A 17,983-nucleotide genomic window follows, 5' to 3' on the forward strand; every position below is an offset into this window, starting at 1 on the left:
AATGAGGCTGCAACTGCCTGTTCATCTATGTAGTTCTGTCCATGAAATATTGAAAATCTAAAAATAAGTTCTCATAAACTATGCTCATGATTTGTGGGTATACCACTGTATGTAAAAAAAATAGCTTTGCCCAGTCCTGTGTAAAGGACACATTAGAAGTCACTAGAGCACAAAAAGCACATCACAGATAGTTGATAGATCATTGCGGCCGTGTAGCATTGTGATAGTATATACTTTAAACTGAATTTATGGTCTATGTACTATAATAAAGAAAGACCACGTGGCAGTCTGAATAATGCACAATGATTCAAATACATCAAGCCATGTCTGCGGATGGAAACTTCTCACTTTCTACCTGGCTCTTCTCCAGCTTCTGTCTTGCAGTTTAGCAGGAAACACATTCCAATCTATGTGATCTTGGGTGATGTTGCAGATACCTGAAGAGTTTATCTGCAACATTAATTTATCTGAATGTATTGATCTTCCTCTTATGTGTCCCAGGTTCATCTGAGTCATTTTAAATTACAAGATGAGATTAAAATGACAGCAATGTTGTTAAAACCACAAACCTGAGATTTAAGTTCTTGATTATAGAAGTAGAAATAACTGCTATCAAAAAGAAAAAAAAGTTTTCACCCTTTCCAACTTTCTAGGAATTACTGTGCAACATGGATTTTCTTACCCTAGCTAGCTTTTGAGTAAGAGGCCAAAGCCTCATTTCTCTGATTCTCTCATCCTTTCTGTCTTTCAAAAGACAATTTTTTTTCCTATTTTCAGTTGTCCATCCCCAGAACTTTATTCGGTTGTTTGCTTGAGAAATACAGCTTGTGGATTCAGATTTATCTCTTCTCCTTTTTTTAGAATTATAGTTCTACCCTTCTCTAGTATATTTCCTGAATTTACGTTATTTTTTTTATTTCTTTATATGATACATTAGCTTAGTGGGTTTCTACTACTACAGCATTTTCAGAACTGTCCCAAAATATTCTAAATCATACATCAAAAGAGGCATTCAATGTACATATTTTTAAAATTTATAGTGTGTGTCCTGTTTTAAGGCTTCATAGACACTAAATAAGATATATTCATGACATAGCTGTCATATAGAATTCAGAGAGCTCTATAAATTTTTTCTTTCCTCTCTGCCTGAAGTTTTGTCTGTTTGGGATTGCGAGTATACAGGCAGAATGGAAAGAAAACAAAGATACTGCTAATTCTCAACATTTATTTATTATTAAGATTATTAAATAGTGTTTGGGGAAAGACTTGGGGGACATTACTTTATGAAGCAAAAACTTACTCAATCCACAGCATACAAAATATTCATATGCCTTCAAATACACACATACATCTCCCTGGAGCCCTGAGAAGATGAGCTGCTTATATGATATCGTAAGTCTTTCCAATATGTGCAGTTGCTATTTCGCCTTCTTCCAAGCTTTGATTGTCATCTTGATAGTGACTTTTATAGGGATATATGAAACTAGCCTTGTGCCTGATACTTTTTCATTACACAGTTTTTCTCTGTAATTTCGCTACTCTAATAACAAACTGCTATGATTTAAAACCTGTTACACTGAGAAGAGGGACTTAAGGTAAGTGTCAGAGTATTTCTAAGAGAAGGACTCTGCTATGATTTCAGAACAGTTGAATCAAGGGTTACAGATTTCAGCATATCATGAGCAACAAGGTTTCTTGGGGCATGTTAAAGATGGATTGGGAACAATGTGGACACACAGGGACCTGATCTGCTTAAGAGCCACAAAGCTGAGGTATTAATGTATTATTAGTAAAATTTTAGTGGAGTCATTCTGAACCCTTTAACATACATTACCATACATTATATTGCAAACCATGCTGGTGTAGCGATGTAATGGAGGCAATATATAGAAGCTGAGCAGTTCTATTGTGTGATTAAACATTAATTTCTGAAGCTTTTGTTTTGTTTTAACAGAACAATGAAAATGAAACAGCACTGCATTGTGCGGCTCAATATGGTCATTCAGAAGTAGTTGCTGTTCTGTTAGAAGAGCTAACGGACCCTACAATAAGGAACAACAAACTAGAAACACCTCTGGATCTGGCAGCACTTTATGGACGTCTGCGTGTTGTAAAAATGATCATCAAGGCATATCCAAACCTGATGAACTGTAATACAAGAAAACACACTCCTTTGCATCTTGCTGCACGTAATGGCCACAAAGCTGTTGTACAGGTGCTTCTGGAGGCTGGAATGGATGTCAGCTGCCAAGTTAGTGTGTAATTTCTTTCTTCCCTTCTTCCTCCTTTCTTCCATTCTTGCCTTAGTTTCCTTACTTTCCTTTATAATTAGAATATGATTCAAATGAAATAACTTCTTACATTTTTTTCTCTTAAAATACACTTGCATTTACTTTGTTAGAAATCCTGCAAGGTGATACATAATACAGATTTATTTCTTATGACCAAAATAATGTGTTCAAAGGGATAACTCAAGAATGATAACCATCTTCAACAGAGTGTATATTTTAATGTTGTCTTGAAACAAGTAGATAACCAAATCATATCAACCATTCCTGTAAGTGTGTATATATATACATTTTTTTTTTTTACAACATCTGCTTTAACGATATTAAGCTGACTTGCTAAAGCTATGGCCCTTAATGGTGATAGCAATCTGAAACAATGTTTGACTGAGAACTCATTTTCCCAGGGTTATAGTATTTTAAACCCAAAGTTGCTAATTAATAATGTATAAATCTAAAAGAAAATTCTATAGCAGTACACTCTTGCAGCTACTGGCTCCAACCTGTCAATTGTTTGGTGCATCTAGTTCTATGCACAGTAAGTGATAATGGTATAAAAGGGGTAAAAGAAACATAGATGGGAACAGATAGAAGGTACAGCAGCAGCAGTAAATTTTGTGTCCAACTCTTTGTCATTGAAAGTGTCCAAGCTTTTGAACTACAGAGGACCTCATTCTGTTATGCATGAGGTCTTGCCCGAGTCTTATGATTTCTCTTGTTTAATTGATGGCACTCTATTTGAGCTTAAAGTGTATTTTATCTTCAGATTTAAAGAAGCCTTTTTGCTCTCTGGGCATATATAATATGCTTCAAATTAAGGTTGTTTCAGCTTTATATTTATTTTCAGAAAAACCAACCAACCAAACATAATTACATCTATTTTAGAGTCACACCCAGGCATTCTTTACCAATAGAAGATTTAATAAATCTTGTGAACTTTGCTTAAATGTTGACTAAGTTTTATAAATATTTTAAGCTTTAGGTGCATTTAATCAAACACCTTTGTACACATAATTCCCTTTTATATAGAAATATTGCACCTGGATTCCATGCACTTTTGTTATTTCTCGATTCTTCTATGTAAGTCATGTTTTTTCAACTTTTGAGGAAAAGAATGTGAAGTGGGAAGGAAAAGATAGATTAGAAAACAACACAAACCAAAACCAACCAAACAAAAAAACCCCATCAAAAACCCAAAACACAACACAAAGCAAAACAGAAAATATTAACATAAGACTAAAAATGGATATTCTCAAATGCATTCGAAATCAAAATATGGTAAAACTGTTCTACTACTTTTATTAGCTCTGGTATCTTTTGAGATAGCATTGTTACTATTTCAAACTATTTCAAACGGGAACACTTTTTTTCCTGGGGTTTGCCTGTTTGTGTATTTGCCTACCATTATGCTTCCAATTTGCTTTTGATTTTCTTTACTAGAAAGTGATACACTTGCAAAGGCTAATACAAGCAGATTTTTGTTTCAGCTGTCCTTTACTATTATTACATCTTCAGTAATTTAAAAAGTTTAATGCTAAAGGAACACATAATAGAACCCTTGAGTACATGTCTCTGAATGTATAATTTCTCTTCTATCGCTAGCAAATGAATGAGGAAAAAGTCAGAAAGAAACTGAACTGATGCCTGAATTGAAGCTTGAGAAATAGAATAACTGAAGTAAAATAGTCTCTGTCATGGCAACTTATAAACTGGTGGTTACATGAGAGCTGAATATTACACAATGCTTTTATGAAGTGTGTTCTTCCTCTTATGTAATCTAGATAGTTTTAGCACTACTTTGAATTCTCCTAAGCCATTTTTATCTATAGTTATACCAAAAGTTTTTGGTATAGTGGCTGCAAATTCTGTACAATCTTCTTTTAAGAAATGATAGATTATTTTAGTAATGCTGATTTGTTTGCCATCTACACTAAAATTCTAGGACTTTTTAAATTCTGCTTTGTTTTAAGTAATTTATATTCTTATTTGTCTTAGTTTTTCTAGGCATGGGTGATTCTAAAATTTTATTTTATTTTATTTTTTGCACTGGGTAGTCTTGTTTCTTCTGTTTGTCCTACTCGCCATAAGGAAATATCATTTATTTATTTTCTAACCGGTATACAGACTCTCCATCAATATGTTCCTCTTCATTCAGCATCGTAGCATATTGGCAAGTTGGCTCTGTACATATTGTTAACTTATTACTTCTATAACCTCTGAAAAATTCTTTGTTGATGATTACTGGCAGCTTATTAAACTGAGCAGAGCCTGTTTCTTAAAACTGAATTCAGCTGTTTTAATAGTAATTAAATTGTTCTGCATCACTGATTGGGAAAGAACAATATATAAAGTATAATTCCATGTGGTAAATAAGATTGTACACATTCATACACATTAAATAAATACAACTTATCAGCAGTAAAGAGCTCTCAGAATGTTGAGAGACAATTATAGAAGTAGCCTATCTGCTATCACTCCATAATTGTAAATATTTATTTGTTTAAATGGGAAGTTTACTTTAGCAATGTTATCTTTCTTTTCTGTACTCCCTGAGCACTTTTAATCATAACAAATATTTGGGCTAATAATAGACAGCATTTAATTTTTGATTGAATTAATCACACATTTAATTCATTTCCCAGGTCTATCCAATATCCTTCAATCTGAAATTATTTAGAAGTGGGCAAAACAAATCTGCTTCATCTCTTTATGCTTTGAAGTTTTCATTTAAATTGAAACCTATGAAAAATACACAGGTTTTGGGTGAGTGATAGATTTTGGGCCCTCAGTAAAATAAGATACTGCACAGTTCAGTGTGTTTTATGTAAACAGTAATTTTGTGATTGTAAAGACCTTAAAAACTTGGCCCCTTCTGCTTATCCAACTTTCATCTATCCCCATTTGCCTTCCCTGTCTGCTTCAGTAATGACGATGATTTCCATTGCTTATCACTGTAGTTCTTCTGCAAAGAGCTGCGCCCCTTCCTTTTTGCTGTCACTATGTATGGAGGATATTCCGTGAATCAATTTGCAAAGCTACCATTCCATCCTTCAGACTATGTGTGAAATCCATATCAAAACTGTAGTAAACTGCCTATGAGTAAGGACTAGACAAGTGACTTAATTACAAGCTCTTGTATATTTACATGGTTAAAAAAGTCTCAAATTAATAAAACCCTTGATGCTTTTATGTGAGCCTGCAAATTGTACGCTGAGTTGATTTATGTATCCTGGTGTTCCTAGTGACAATGTCCTTCTATCCTTGCTTGCTTTGTGTGTCCAGCTGTGACATTGTACCTGTATTTGGCTGTAAACTACTTGGGGCAGGGACTGTTCTATTATAAGCTTAGCACAATTCGTTATCTTTATTTGATATACAGAAAACTTATGCCAGGGAATCAATTTATAATGCACTGATGCAAACTCCAGCAGACTTTAGGTCACTGTTTTCATGAAAAAATACCAGCATTTTTAGCATTAAATACCACTGTGGAAGAATTTCCAAATATAATGGAAGAAAAATATGATCCAAGACAATGAAAGCTTCAGGAAGTAAAGCGATGAATATTGTCTATAAATCATAAGACTGCTTGCTGTAGCATAGACAGCAAGAGTATATTAGTGCATACATACATCATTATAACTGAAAAAGATCTGCCTAAAAATTCTAGCACATCTTAAATAATATATAGAAATTATTTGCAACTACATTTTTTAATCCTTCCAATTTGTGTAACATGCTCTATTGCACTGGGAAAAACAAAACAAAATAACAACAACAAAAACAAACAAACAAAATCACAAACAAAATCACAAACAAACAAAAAAATCCAACCAAACAACCAAAACAAAACCAAACCACAAAAAAACCCCAACAAAAACCCCAAACCAAACAACATTATTTCTATCTTCAAGTAGTAGTCCACATGTACCCTTACAAAGAGATTCATATCTGCTCAGCCAGTCCTCCGAGTTTCTCTTGGTCCTGAGGCTCAGCATTTTCCCTGTGTTAAAATGGAGTTTGGTAACTGAACTCTCCGGGAACAAGGACATTTCTGCCTTCTGGACAGTTTTTGGGTCGAGGGATCTGATTCACTCGTTAGTTATTCACTATTACCGTGAAATCCTCCCTAGAGCTTTTGAGATTTATGTCAGCATTCATCTTCGTGAAATCTCATGCAGGATTACACATCTGCATCTTACAAGTGTGCTTTCAATCTCTGTGTTCCCAGACTGATTTTCCTTCAGTTTCGTGGTAGTATTTCCTGTCTTGCTCAGAAAGTCACATATATAGAGGACAGATCATTCCACTATTTATGTGGTATGCCTTTCAAATTCCTCTTTCAGATAGACTGTTTGTAATAAATGTCTCATTTCTGGGATATGGCGTTCATTAGTATTGTCTGATAGCTTGGAGTTGAAAGCAAAGGCTGTCCCAGGATTGAGGCAGCGCAGAATGCCTGTAAAGCAGCATTTCAGGATCATGTTCAGGTATGGTGGAATATCACAGTGGCATAGACAAAGAAGTAAGGAAGTATGAAATGAAAAAACTAGCATTTGGCTTTGAATTTCACTCCCAACACTATGAGTTATGGATGTAGGTGGGTTAAGTTTCTGCAGTCCCTTTTTGCGCAGCAGAGCTTTGGTTCATTGTTACAGAACTATCTTCTGTCTCTCAAGCTGTCCCCAGATATATTTGTTTGGCTTAGATATCTACAGGAAATTTCCTGCTCTCCTGTTAATTTTCATTCCATTTCATTTGAGACGCTTTCATCAAGGAAAATATTACTTGCCTTTCCTCCAGTGGGGAATTTTGATCAATAGAAAGTACTGGTGCCAGTTCTCATGATTATTATACCAGGATCTTTTCCACCCCTTAACTGAGGAATCTGAGAATAGATCCTCTTCCTTGTCCTCAAAGCTATTGATTCAGCATGCCAGAACATTAATCTTGCCCAGTCTCAGATCATGCCACAGCAATGGATTTTAGATAGCTGTTGTCACTAAAGTATATCTTTTTTTTCCCATTAAAAAGGTTCCTTTTTAATATTAATACAGAATAATCTCTACAATTTCAGTAAAGGTGCACCTTGTTCCCATCTCTGCAGTTCGTCCTTAGTAGGACTAAAATTTTGTGCTCGGACCTTGTATAACCTTTGAATCTCTGTGGATTTTGTTGCTGGTCTATACATCCCTAATTATTATCCCTGGCAGAATCACAGAATGGTTGAGGTTGGAAGGGAACTCTGGAGGTCCAACCCGCCCTGTTCAAGCAGGGTCACCAAGAACAGGTTGCCCTTGACCATGTCAGGACAGCTTTTGAATTTCTGCAAGGACTGAGGTTCTACAACATTCCTGGGCAACCTGCACCAGGACTCAGTCACCTGCACAGCAAAAAAATACTTCCTTATGTTCAAACAGAACCTCCTGTGTTTCAAGTTTTCCCCATTACCACTTCTGTCACTGGACACTACCAAGCCTGGCTCAGTCTTCTTTACACCCTCCCTTCACATATTTGTACACATTGATGAGATCTCCTGTGAACCTTCTCTTGTCTGGGCTAAACAGTCCCAGCTCTCTCAGCCTTTCCTCAGAGGAGAGGTGCTTCAGTCTCCTAATCACCTTAGTAACTCTCTCCAGTGGCTCCGTATCTATCTTGTACCATGTAGCCCAGAACTGGACAGAGTACTCCAGGTGTGACCTCAACAGTGGTGAATAGAAAGGAAGGTCTCACATCCCCTGACCTGCTGGCAACACTCCTCCTAGTGCAGCCCAGGATACCATTAGCTTATTTGCTGCAAGGACACATGTTCATGTTCAAATACAACAGAATACGTTCAACTGTAGTGAATACATTCAAATATGAGAGAGACATTCTTCTTTTCTCAAAACAGTGAGTTATCAATTGTGATAGAGCCTCTGTTTTTGTGTTCTTCTCTGGCAGGCTACTGTGCCAAACTTCTCCCCATTGTGGCTTTTGGATTTCACCACCTGTCTTTCCAAAGTCAAATATTTTGGGAGCCAAAGCTATATTTCACATCCTTGATGACAGGGAACTCTATGTTAATAGTACCAGGTTCTCCCAATAGTCTTGACATTTATTCATGTCAGTAAGTGACCGATCCAGTGGAAATGCCATATCCACACAAATGCCAAAGAAGAAAATAGGCTGTGTCAAAGCTTCTTTCAAGATTGCTGATGTCAAGCTGTTTTCAATAATCAGACCTGTTGTTTTCGGTGACTTTTCTGAGAACTATTTTCATTCCTAGAAATTTCTGAGTTGCACCTTAAGCTCTGTGTGTACTTTGTGTTTGCACTATGTCATCGCAGAGTTATTCAGTGTTAAAGTCAATTGCAGTTGCTGGAAATCTCCTGTAGATAATATTGAGTAGAGGATTCTGAAACCATCTCTAAGTAAATCCGAACATTTAGACTTCTTGTTCAGAATAAGTCGGAGAATCTGGTTAGTTTCTGAAAACATAAAGGTTGGAAATTTTTTTGAGATATGTATTTCATATATATATTTCCTTACTGACTTCCTTCTCCTCTCCATTGTACTGTTAGTATGCCTGATGTGCTGGATTTAAATTACACTGGGCATGCTCTACTTTATACATGCATGTACTAAGTATGAAGAAAGATAAAAAGTGAGTTTTCCTATTAGGAACGTAACAAAGAGTTTTCAGGCTCAATTGGTAGGACATATGTACACATCCTGTGTGCTCACATCCCATCTCTGATTACTTCTAATTAGCATGTCATTGCATTGCTGTAACATTGGTGAATTCTGATACAACCAATAAATAATAATGAATCGCTATTTTATTTCAGACTTAATTTTTTTGGTGTGTCCTTAAAATCTTTCCACCATAGCAAGCATGACAATGGGGCATTTGGATAAAATACAGAAAAAACTCAAATTCAAGCAGTGAAACCTTTAATATTTGCCCACAAATAAAACCACTCAAAATCTAATTTAGTGTCAAAAAAAAGGAAATGAGACAGAGATTTAGTGAGATCTGGTAGTGCTCTAGCTAGTGCTAATGCTATTGTATGGAAAAGTATTCTGTTCAGATCTTTCAGTAAGAGTCAGCAGTATGAAATACTAAGAAATGTAGCTTTTAAGACAGGTAGGGTGTGGGTTTTTTCAGTGCTATAAATTTTATTTGAATCAAAGTCCATTCACAAATAATTCTGTCACAGAAATCTGCAAAATGAGGTTCACAGGCATCTAAAGTAGAATTTTAATGATCCAAACATAGGCATCTAATGCTGTTCGAGGTGCCTTGGGGTATCCAAGACACCTGTATAGGGCAGATATGATGCAGATCAGATGTGAGCATCAACTGGAACATCAGGTGGGATACCCTAGGGCATGTCTCACTGTGCAACTCAATTGACCTTCTAGGGTGTGATGTAGTTTCAGATTAAAACACCTAAGTGTAGATATCCACATGTAAACTGGCTGATTCTGCTGAACGACTATGTTCCACTGACGGTATTGACCAGATTTTCACTGCCTGTAATAGTAGTTTAGAAATTTTACAGAAACACAGGCTTGTTAATTGGGAGTTGTATTACATTCCTACTACATTTTCTTATATAGTTATTAATTTTTATAGTAGAACCAATGGCATTTATGTTCTTATCTTCAATAATAATAAAACAATATAGTAGTATTTGTTCTTGCCTATTCAATGTTTTTTATGTGTAAATAAAATAGAGAGGAAAAAGATATACTTCTTTTCTAAATATATTCTTTCTAAAGAATTTATCGGTATTTTAATTTGGATTTTAAATGTCACTTTTTTTTTTTTTTTTCTAGACAGAAAAAGGGAGTGCACTACATGAAGCAGCCCTGTTTGGAAAGGTGGAGGTAGTACGTGTTTTGCTTGAAACAGGTAAATCTAATTTACAGGAAACACTGAACAAATATCCTTAATATTCCTAATCTGGTGTATGCCTCCTGAAATTTTGGTTGTAAAAATTACTGTTATCTTTCTCAGCCTTTGCAAATCTAATCACATGTACCTCTCCTTAAATCAGTGTTCTTTTAGAATAAGAAATTACTATACACAGAGAACAACAGGAATGTTTTCACTAAGACTCTGAAATTCCATATATGACTCAGTGTATGCCACTGTATTCTGAGAATAAATGTATTCTAAGAACTAAATGGCTACATAAAATTTTGTTATTCACTCTGAAAGACAAGAATATTCTTTGACCTAGAGGCCTGAAGACTCACGTTCACATCCATTTCCTTCACATAGCTATTCCTAACAAACACACCATCCTGCTTGCTCCTTCATTTTTTGGATTAATTTTGAGTGCCTGTGAAGGAAGGGGAAGGCACTGACTCTCTGAGAATTGCATTTGTCCTGAAAGGACAGGGATATAGAGTCCCAGCAAACCCATCTACTACATAATAAGTTTCAGAACTGCTGCAGGTAAATTACTCGTCTAAACAGCCACCTTCTCAGATAAATGAGAAAACCAATGAAAATATCTAGAAATTACTTCTCTGAGATACGTGATCTTCCATTACACTGAGGGATCTCATTGATCTTTATTATCAGTGCTTGTGGGGTTATATATTGCAAAAAAAGGTATGTCCTACTCACAGGTCCTCATGCAAACCTCAGCTAGTGCATACCTGATCTGAGAACTGTTTTCAAAAAAAATGGTCCTTCCAAAATGCTTTCCTGTTTGGATGAATAGGAAGAAGGCAGCAAGCTATCTTCACCTGCCTTCAAAAATGCGAGACCTTTTTATATTAATTCACATAAAAGAGGAAGATCTAGTGACCGTCACACAAACATAGGAAGCCCTTAGACCACAGATAAAGAATATCTCTTATACATTAGTACACATTATAGCCTCTGCCAGAGTACAGTTGTACAAGGTAGTGGAGTAGAATCTTCACTGTGAACTGCTTTAACCCCAAATGCTCTGCACTTCTGCAACACTCCCCACTTTCTGCCCTTTTTATCAAACAATCCCATTTTCTCTAGTTCTGCTTCAGAAAAGACTCAGAAGATGTTATAGGTAGCTCCTGCAAAGGAAAGGTGTAAGTTGGTGTCTCTAGCCTCTGAAAATCAACCATCACGGTTAATTATCCCAGCAATATTTTGGCTTTATTTTCAGTGAGAAAACAAGTATATCTTTCTCACAAAACAAATTAGGAAACTCTCCATCAGGTCAGGAAATGACAAGAACTGCAGCCTTTTCTGGTGAGTAGAGAAATCCTTCCATGCTTCCAGAATGTCCTTATAAATCCTTCTTCCTCTGATTTCCACTATTCAGCACCCTGGGAAGAATACCATTTTGGTTGTTAGACTCTTTCATGCCGTTAATTTTTATGAAAGTACATCTAAACTAAAAATCAACTTCCATCTTCTACCATAAGGCAAACATTTCCAAAGTAACTCCTAGAAGACAAAGATGGAGAGTTGTGCAGGTACAACAGGTTCTCTGAGACCTATCCAGGATAAGCCTCAAGAGCATGAATTTCTAACATATCACCATGAAGTACAAAACTTCTAAGGTTAATGGCTTTTTCAATATTGCTGCCTAAACACATACTGATACTATGGACTAGAAAATGTCCAATGAATCAGAACAGTTTGGGGAGAATTAGAATCCCGGAATGTAGGACAAACATTCAGAGAAGTTCTTCATTTTATAAAATATTATTTCCAGGATGTCTGTTTCTTAGGAACAACCTGTTAAAATAATTCCAAATTTGGTTTAAGAAGCTTACTTTTTATCTCCATGTGTTACAGAAACATAAAAACAATCCATGTCAGCATGTGAATTTTAGGCTACTCAAGTTTTAAACAGAAATAGATGCTGTACTTCAACTATAACACAGCTGTTAATCTGCTACAGTTGTAAACCCACTTGCATTCAATTTTCCAGATAATTGAGTCTGATATACCACATTTATAATTTGAAGTACTTGGGTTAAAAATTCCACCAGAGATCATTTTCTTTTTCAGGAATTGATACCAACATAAAGGACAGTTTGGGTAGAACTGTTTTAGATATTCTTAAAGAACATCCATCCCAGCAGTCACTCCAAATTGCAGCTCTACTTCAAGGTAAGTCATATTCAGTTATACATTTGTTAGAGACAATTCAGAATAGCATGGAGGAATATTAAGATATATAGTAATTTCTAATCTTTAAATATTTCATTATACAAAATAGTAGTCTTTTGAAGTAAAAAGACAAAATTCTTGTTTGCCAAATACACAAAAATAAATAGTTTGGTATCTGAATTTCAGATTAAACCCTTTCCTTTTTTTCAGACAATAGACATTAGCATGTTGTGTCACATATAGTTACTCTTTGTACACTCTTCATTACAAAATAATATACTGTAATATTTTACTGCAGTTCCATTAAATTGTGATGCTACAATTGTGATAACTACAATCGAAATGCTTGAATCATTCATAAATAACAACTATGACTGAAATATTATAACAAATTTTCAAAATATTTCATACATTTTTCTCATTTTCCTTAAATTTAAAAAAAAAATCAGACAGTAACTCTTGTCATTATGATAGAAATACCGTGCCACACCGTGTCTGAAGGAACAACAGACTAGCTTCCAAGCTTGTTAGCCATCTTCAGTAAACTTTTCCAGGGAGACAATGGACTGAATATAGAAAGCTCCTATAAGTATAATGAAAATTTTGCAGGCTGGAGGAGAGGTGTTATCTTGAGAAGCAGATTCATGTTTGTTGTTTTTTAACCCATCAGGCAGCTAAACACCACACGCAGCTGTTTGCTTACTCACTGTCCCCCAGTGGGATGGGGAAGAGAATTGGAGCAAAAAAAAAAGTAGACCTTGTGGGTTAAGATAAAGACAGTTTAATAGGACAGAAATGGATAATAATAATAATAATAATAATAACAAATATAGAAATACAGAAATCAAGTGATGCACAATGCAGTTGCTCACTGCCCATTGACTGATACCCAGCCAGGTTTTGAGCAGCGGTCCACTGGCTAATTTTTCCCTCATTTATATACTAAGCACGATGTCATATGGCATGGAATATCCCTTTGGCCAGTTTGGGTCAACTGTCCTGGTTGTGTTCCCTCCCAGTGTCTCGTGCATCTCCAGCCTCCTTGCTGAAAAGTCCTTGACTTGGTATAAACATTGCTTAGCAACATCCCAAGCATCAGTGTATTATCAACATTCTTCTCATACTGAATCCACTATACCAACTACTAGGAAGAGAATTAACTCTCTCCCAGCTGAAACCAGGACAATGTTATAGCTGAACCAAATTAACAGCTTGCCTTGAGGTCTCCCTCTCTCCCTCCTTCCTATTTTCTTTTTCCCTTTCCCCCATTCCTTCCCTTCCTCCTCCCCTACTTCCAGCAACACAGTTCCGTTCCATATTCCCTGCTTACAGGAGATTGCAAAGTGATCTGATTCAGTTCATGAATCAGTAATATGTAAAATATATAATTTATTATATTACCTATATTTAATAGTAGGTAACAATTTTTAAAAATACTATAATTATATAAATATACATTTGTTTATTTTAATGAACTTGCCTCCTGTGTGATTCAGGTCCCAGAGTTAGCTCTGTCCCAGGTAACTGGCAGAAATTTGCATCAAAAAGTGGGAGGGAATGTATGGGTGAAGGAAGTTGGACTTCCCCCTATCAGCATAAGGCAGTTCCTAGTTTGACTCAGACTGTGTGGCGAAACTTCAGTCTTCCTGTCCTCAACGAGCTGTAGTGTGAACATACCACTGTGTAACAGAAAAGAAGGTTAATATCATACTGAAACTTCAGTGCCAGGAAAAGAGTCAGCCAGAGCTTCCACCTTCTTAGACATCCAAATCAATCATCCTTCAGCTATTAATCTAAGATTCATTATAATGTCCCATCATCAGCTAAACTAATTTTCATTTCAGCATCTCTGCATTGTTCCATTTTCTCCTTACTGTGATAACCCTGCAGTCTTACCCCATTTATGAACAAAGATTCCTCAAAGTACCCTTGCTCTATGAAAAACAGAGTGCCCAAACCTCTCTCAAGGGTTTGTCATGTTGATGGATCAGTATCTGCCCTTAGTTTTTACTACAAAAACCCCCTAAAATATTAATTTCAAGGCTATTTGTTGTTTAGACATGAAATATTTTTCACATGTGTGCCTTGAAAATATGAAGACGACTGCTTAGTACTTTCAGCTCATATTAGTATGAAACTGTGCTTGTAACAAGCAGCTATTTATTTTTGCTCTGTCTGCCTTGGAGTCAGAAGTGGTGTGCAAGGATCAAAAATGTTTACAAAGATGCCATTCTGAGTCTTAAGAAAACCTGAGGAACCCCTTTAGAATTCCTTTGTGGAACCTACTGAGATTCATTTTCATCAGCAAAGGGTTGACTGAAGATTTAACCATCAATAAAATGTTTGAACTGTGAGCTGAAGTTGAAAAATAAAATCAGGAGTGGCAAGATTCAGTACTAGCACTGCTGATGATACTGTAGACTTACTGTCTTGTAAAAAGCTGGTGGAGTATACTCTTCACTGAAATGGGGGCATGTATTCTGTTGTAGCTGAAAAATCAGTGGAGCACTGGGATTTTGGAAACCTGCATGTGCTGTATTTGAGCTCGACTTCAATGGGTAATGAATTCCATGCAAAGAAAGGGCAGTTGCTGAGAGAGAGTTAGTGGCTTACAGATACATTCCTGTTAAAGCTCCTGTCTTCAGATGATTGTCTAGAGAATCTTTCCTTCATGTACACTTATAGGAAAAATAAATTAAGTTAGTGGTGTCAGACAATTACTGGCCAGATTTTGTAAGTACCTTCCTATTTTTTTTCTTTATGGAGACACAATGTCATTGTACTGATTCTTTCACCTTGTTGCCAGATTAGAGTAAGATATTATCACCTAGCATTCTCATTAATTTTTACCATTTCCCCCCTGCATTGTAATGAGTGTTACTGTACAATTTATAGTATTAATGTAGCATAATATTTGTTCCTGCAACAAGACATTAGCTTTCAAAACACACAACAAAGGCTGAAAGATGCATAGAAACAGACCAGGAAATAATGTGTCTGGTATTACTGCTGGGCCTGATAGGTAGTGTTCTGTCCTAGGTGCAGAGGGGTTACAGAGTTGTAAGAGAAGTTTTGAAAGAAAATGAGTTGGGTTTGAGGATATTTATGAGAAACTTGTTTGAATGAAAAGACAGTAATTTATGTCTTTAGAAGCAGTTCATGGAGACAATACTACTAAATCAATTCAGCTGATAATAAAACCTACAGGACTGGTAGTCTCCTGTGAATGAGGCTTCCTTTTTTTAAAGAATATTTTAAAAATTACTTTTTACAGATTATAGGTTTAAAAAAAATAAAACCGTTTGCCAGTGAGGTTTTAGAAATGGTCCTAGTGATTTTGTAATCTTTACATCTTTTCTCACTATCTTGAGAAAATGGTAATTGAAGTTTCTGCAAAAATATTCTTTTTGTGTGTTTGCAAAGTCTGCCATCTTTTTGGAGATTTTGGTGCATTAGCTGATAGAAGGAAAATTAACAACAAAATCACTTCAAAGAGCAACATGAAAAAGGCCGAGTAAACTATTCATCACTTGAATTGTTGTTTTTTTTTTTTACTGCCTGTTGGCTATAGATGGAATTATTAGAAATGCCAGTTCAGGTTTAAAATCTTTTTCTTTCATATATGCACCATCATTTTCTGTGTCTTGCTCAGACCTGAGTTGCTTTGAACTCAATTAAAAATACTTACTACAGTTTAAGTTCTTTCTATGGTAGTGAAGAAATAGATGTTTAGGCATCATGTACTCAGAAAGCGGAGAATGAGAATATTGTGCCAAACAAGGCCACTCTACTGGATACATTTCAGGGATCTAGTGAAACACCACCATTCGGTGCTGAAGCAGTTAACGGTATTGGCACTTAGGGCTTTATAATTAGGCATTGAAGATAAAAGGGATGTTGCCAAGGCTAGTAGGCCTAAAATTAAACCGACCAGCTGTGTTTTAGTTTTAGCACATGTGCACGTGACGCAGGTGCGTGCTATACCATCGTTCAGCTCTTTCTCCACAGCCCACTATGCTCTCTATTAGAACCTTGCTCTTATAGTACTTCTAGAAGCAGAATTCTTGTTATTATGAGAAAAGGGTGTAGTAGATAAACAGATGAAAAATGACACAAGCCCTAGGAAGGTACAATAAGCTCTGCTGCATAGACAGTATGGAGGGAGATGTAATGGAAAGCTGTTTCCTCTCGATTCTGCTGAAGCTGCTTAAGAACCTAACATTGTTTCTACATGTTACCAAATTATTCCTAAATGGAGAATGCATAAGAAGCTGCAGAACCAGGACTCCTTTCTTCTCCCTTCTCCTTAAATAGCTTTGGTGTCACTAGCACAGGCTTTCTTTTGTGTACTCTCTCTCTCCCTTTCTTTCTGTGGAAAAGTAGATCTTCCATTCACTTGAGTGTAGGAGGCCAACCTCATGGGAAGGATGGAAAAGGTTTCCAGTCAAGGATTCAATTACAACTGCGTGGGATGAAAATAATTGGTATCTCAATCCCACTTTTTTTATGGGGATTGCTTAGCACCTTTTATAGGTTATTGTGCAAGAGCTGTAGAGCATTAACTATGTTTATGAATTAATTTAACTGCTGTTGTTTTGGGGACTGAAACTTTAGCGGCGCCCTTACCTTTCTCAAGATCATAGCATTACTTGAGTGCTTGTTTCTGTTGATCTTCCCTGAATACATGCACAAAAGTCTCCGTATGTGCCTATAACTTAAACATCTACTGATTTCAGGATTCTCTGGGATTAAGTTAAACTTGAGTCATTCAGAATTGTCCTCTGAAATGTAAGAGACTGAAGTCAGCCCAGCCTCCATCGCAGCTCAAGTCTGTCACCTTAGCACACCTGAAAACAGCAGTTACCAGCCAGTTTTCTGTAAGGGGAAGGTTATGAAGCCCCAGGTTTGCTCCTTCCCAGGGAAGCAAGAGAGCTATTTTGGGAGGAGCTTTTAGAGAGCTCATGGCTTGATGCAGCTGCAGGATCCTCAGCTGCATTCTGGGTGAGCTCTGGGGAGGGCAGAGGGTGCTCTGAAGATTGTTGCTCTTCAGGAAAACATGGAGTGAAGAAGGAGTAAGGATTCCCCTGCAGGGACATGGGCCTTGGAGAGGAGTGGTTTCTAAACCAGTTTTATTCCTCTGATCTAGTTACTTAGAGAGTCTTCTGCTTGAAAAGGCGAGTATTCAGATTTTTATTCTAATCAAATTTGGCTTTTTTAGAGTTTAAAAAGCCTTTTAGGTTCTTTTGAGGAAGTTGATCTATGGAGGAACTTGGTCTAGGGAAAAACTCTATGTGAATCCACATTGTGGCATGGCTGAAGTAGGTTGTCAAAACAAAAGGGAAAGGAGCTCATACTTCAGTTAATTATTATTATTATTATTTTTTAAAAAATCCAAGAAGTTCTCTGAGACTAGTGTAGCCATTACTCTAAAAGCCAGGGCTTATAAATAAAGTAAAAATCTTGACCCTTTCACCTCACTAAGGAATTAGGACCTGCAGTCACTGAAATTAAAGCAAGCTGTGCTCTAGAGCCCGAGCTTTTACTGCCCCTGGAAGTTCAGCAGCAGGTCCAGCTGAGCTGGGCCAGGTTCTCTTCA

At 36.4% G+C, this 17,983-nt stretch overlaps 1 protein-coding gene across 1 annotated transcript in view; it reads left to right on the forward strand.

Annotated features, from left to right (window-relative positions):
• Nucleotides 1-17,983, forward strand: part of ANKS1B (ankyrin repeat and sterile alpha motif domain containing 1B) — a 434,418-nt gene that overhangs the window by 59,826 nt on the left and 356,609 nt on the right. Inside the window, exons 4-6 of the mRNA XM_065627452.1 lie at nucleotides 1,955-2,251; nucleotides 10,110-10,185; nucleotides 12,286-12,387. Of these exons, the coding sequence (XP_065483524.1) occupies nucleotides 1,955-2,251; nucleotides 10,110-10,185; nucleotides 12,286-12,387 (475 nt within the window). The remainder of the gene's footprint in view (nucleotides 1-1,954; nucleotides 2,252-10,109; nucleotides 10,186-12,285; nucleotides 12,388-17,983) is intronic.

Source organism: Caloenas nicobarica, chromosome 1, assembly GCF_036013445.1.
Source record: "Caloenas nicobarica isolate bCalNic1 chromosome 1, bCalNic1.hap1, whole genome shotgun sequence".
Lineage (NCBI taxonomy): Eukaryota > Metazoa > Chordata > Aves > Columbiformes > Columbidae > Caloenas > Caloenas nicobarica.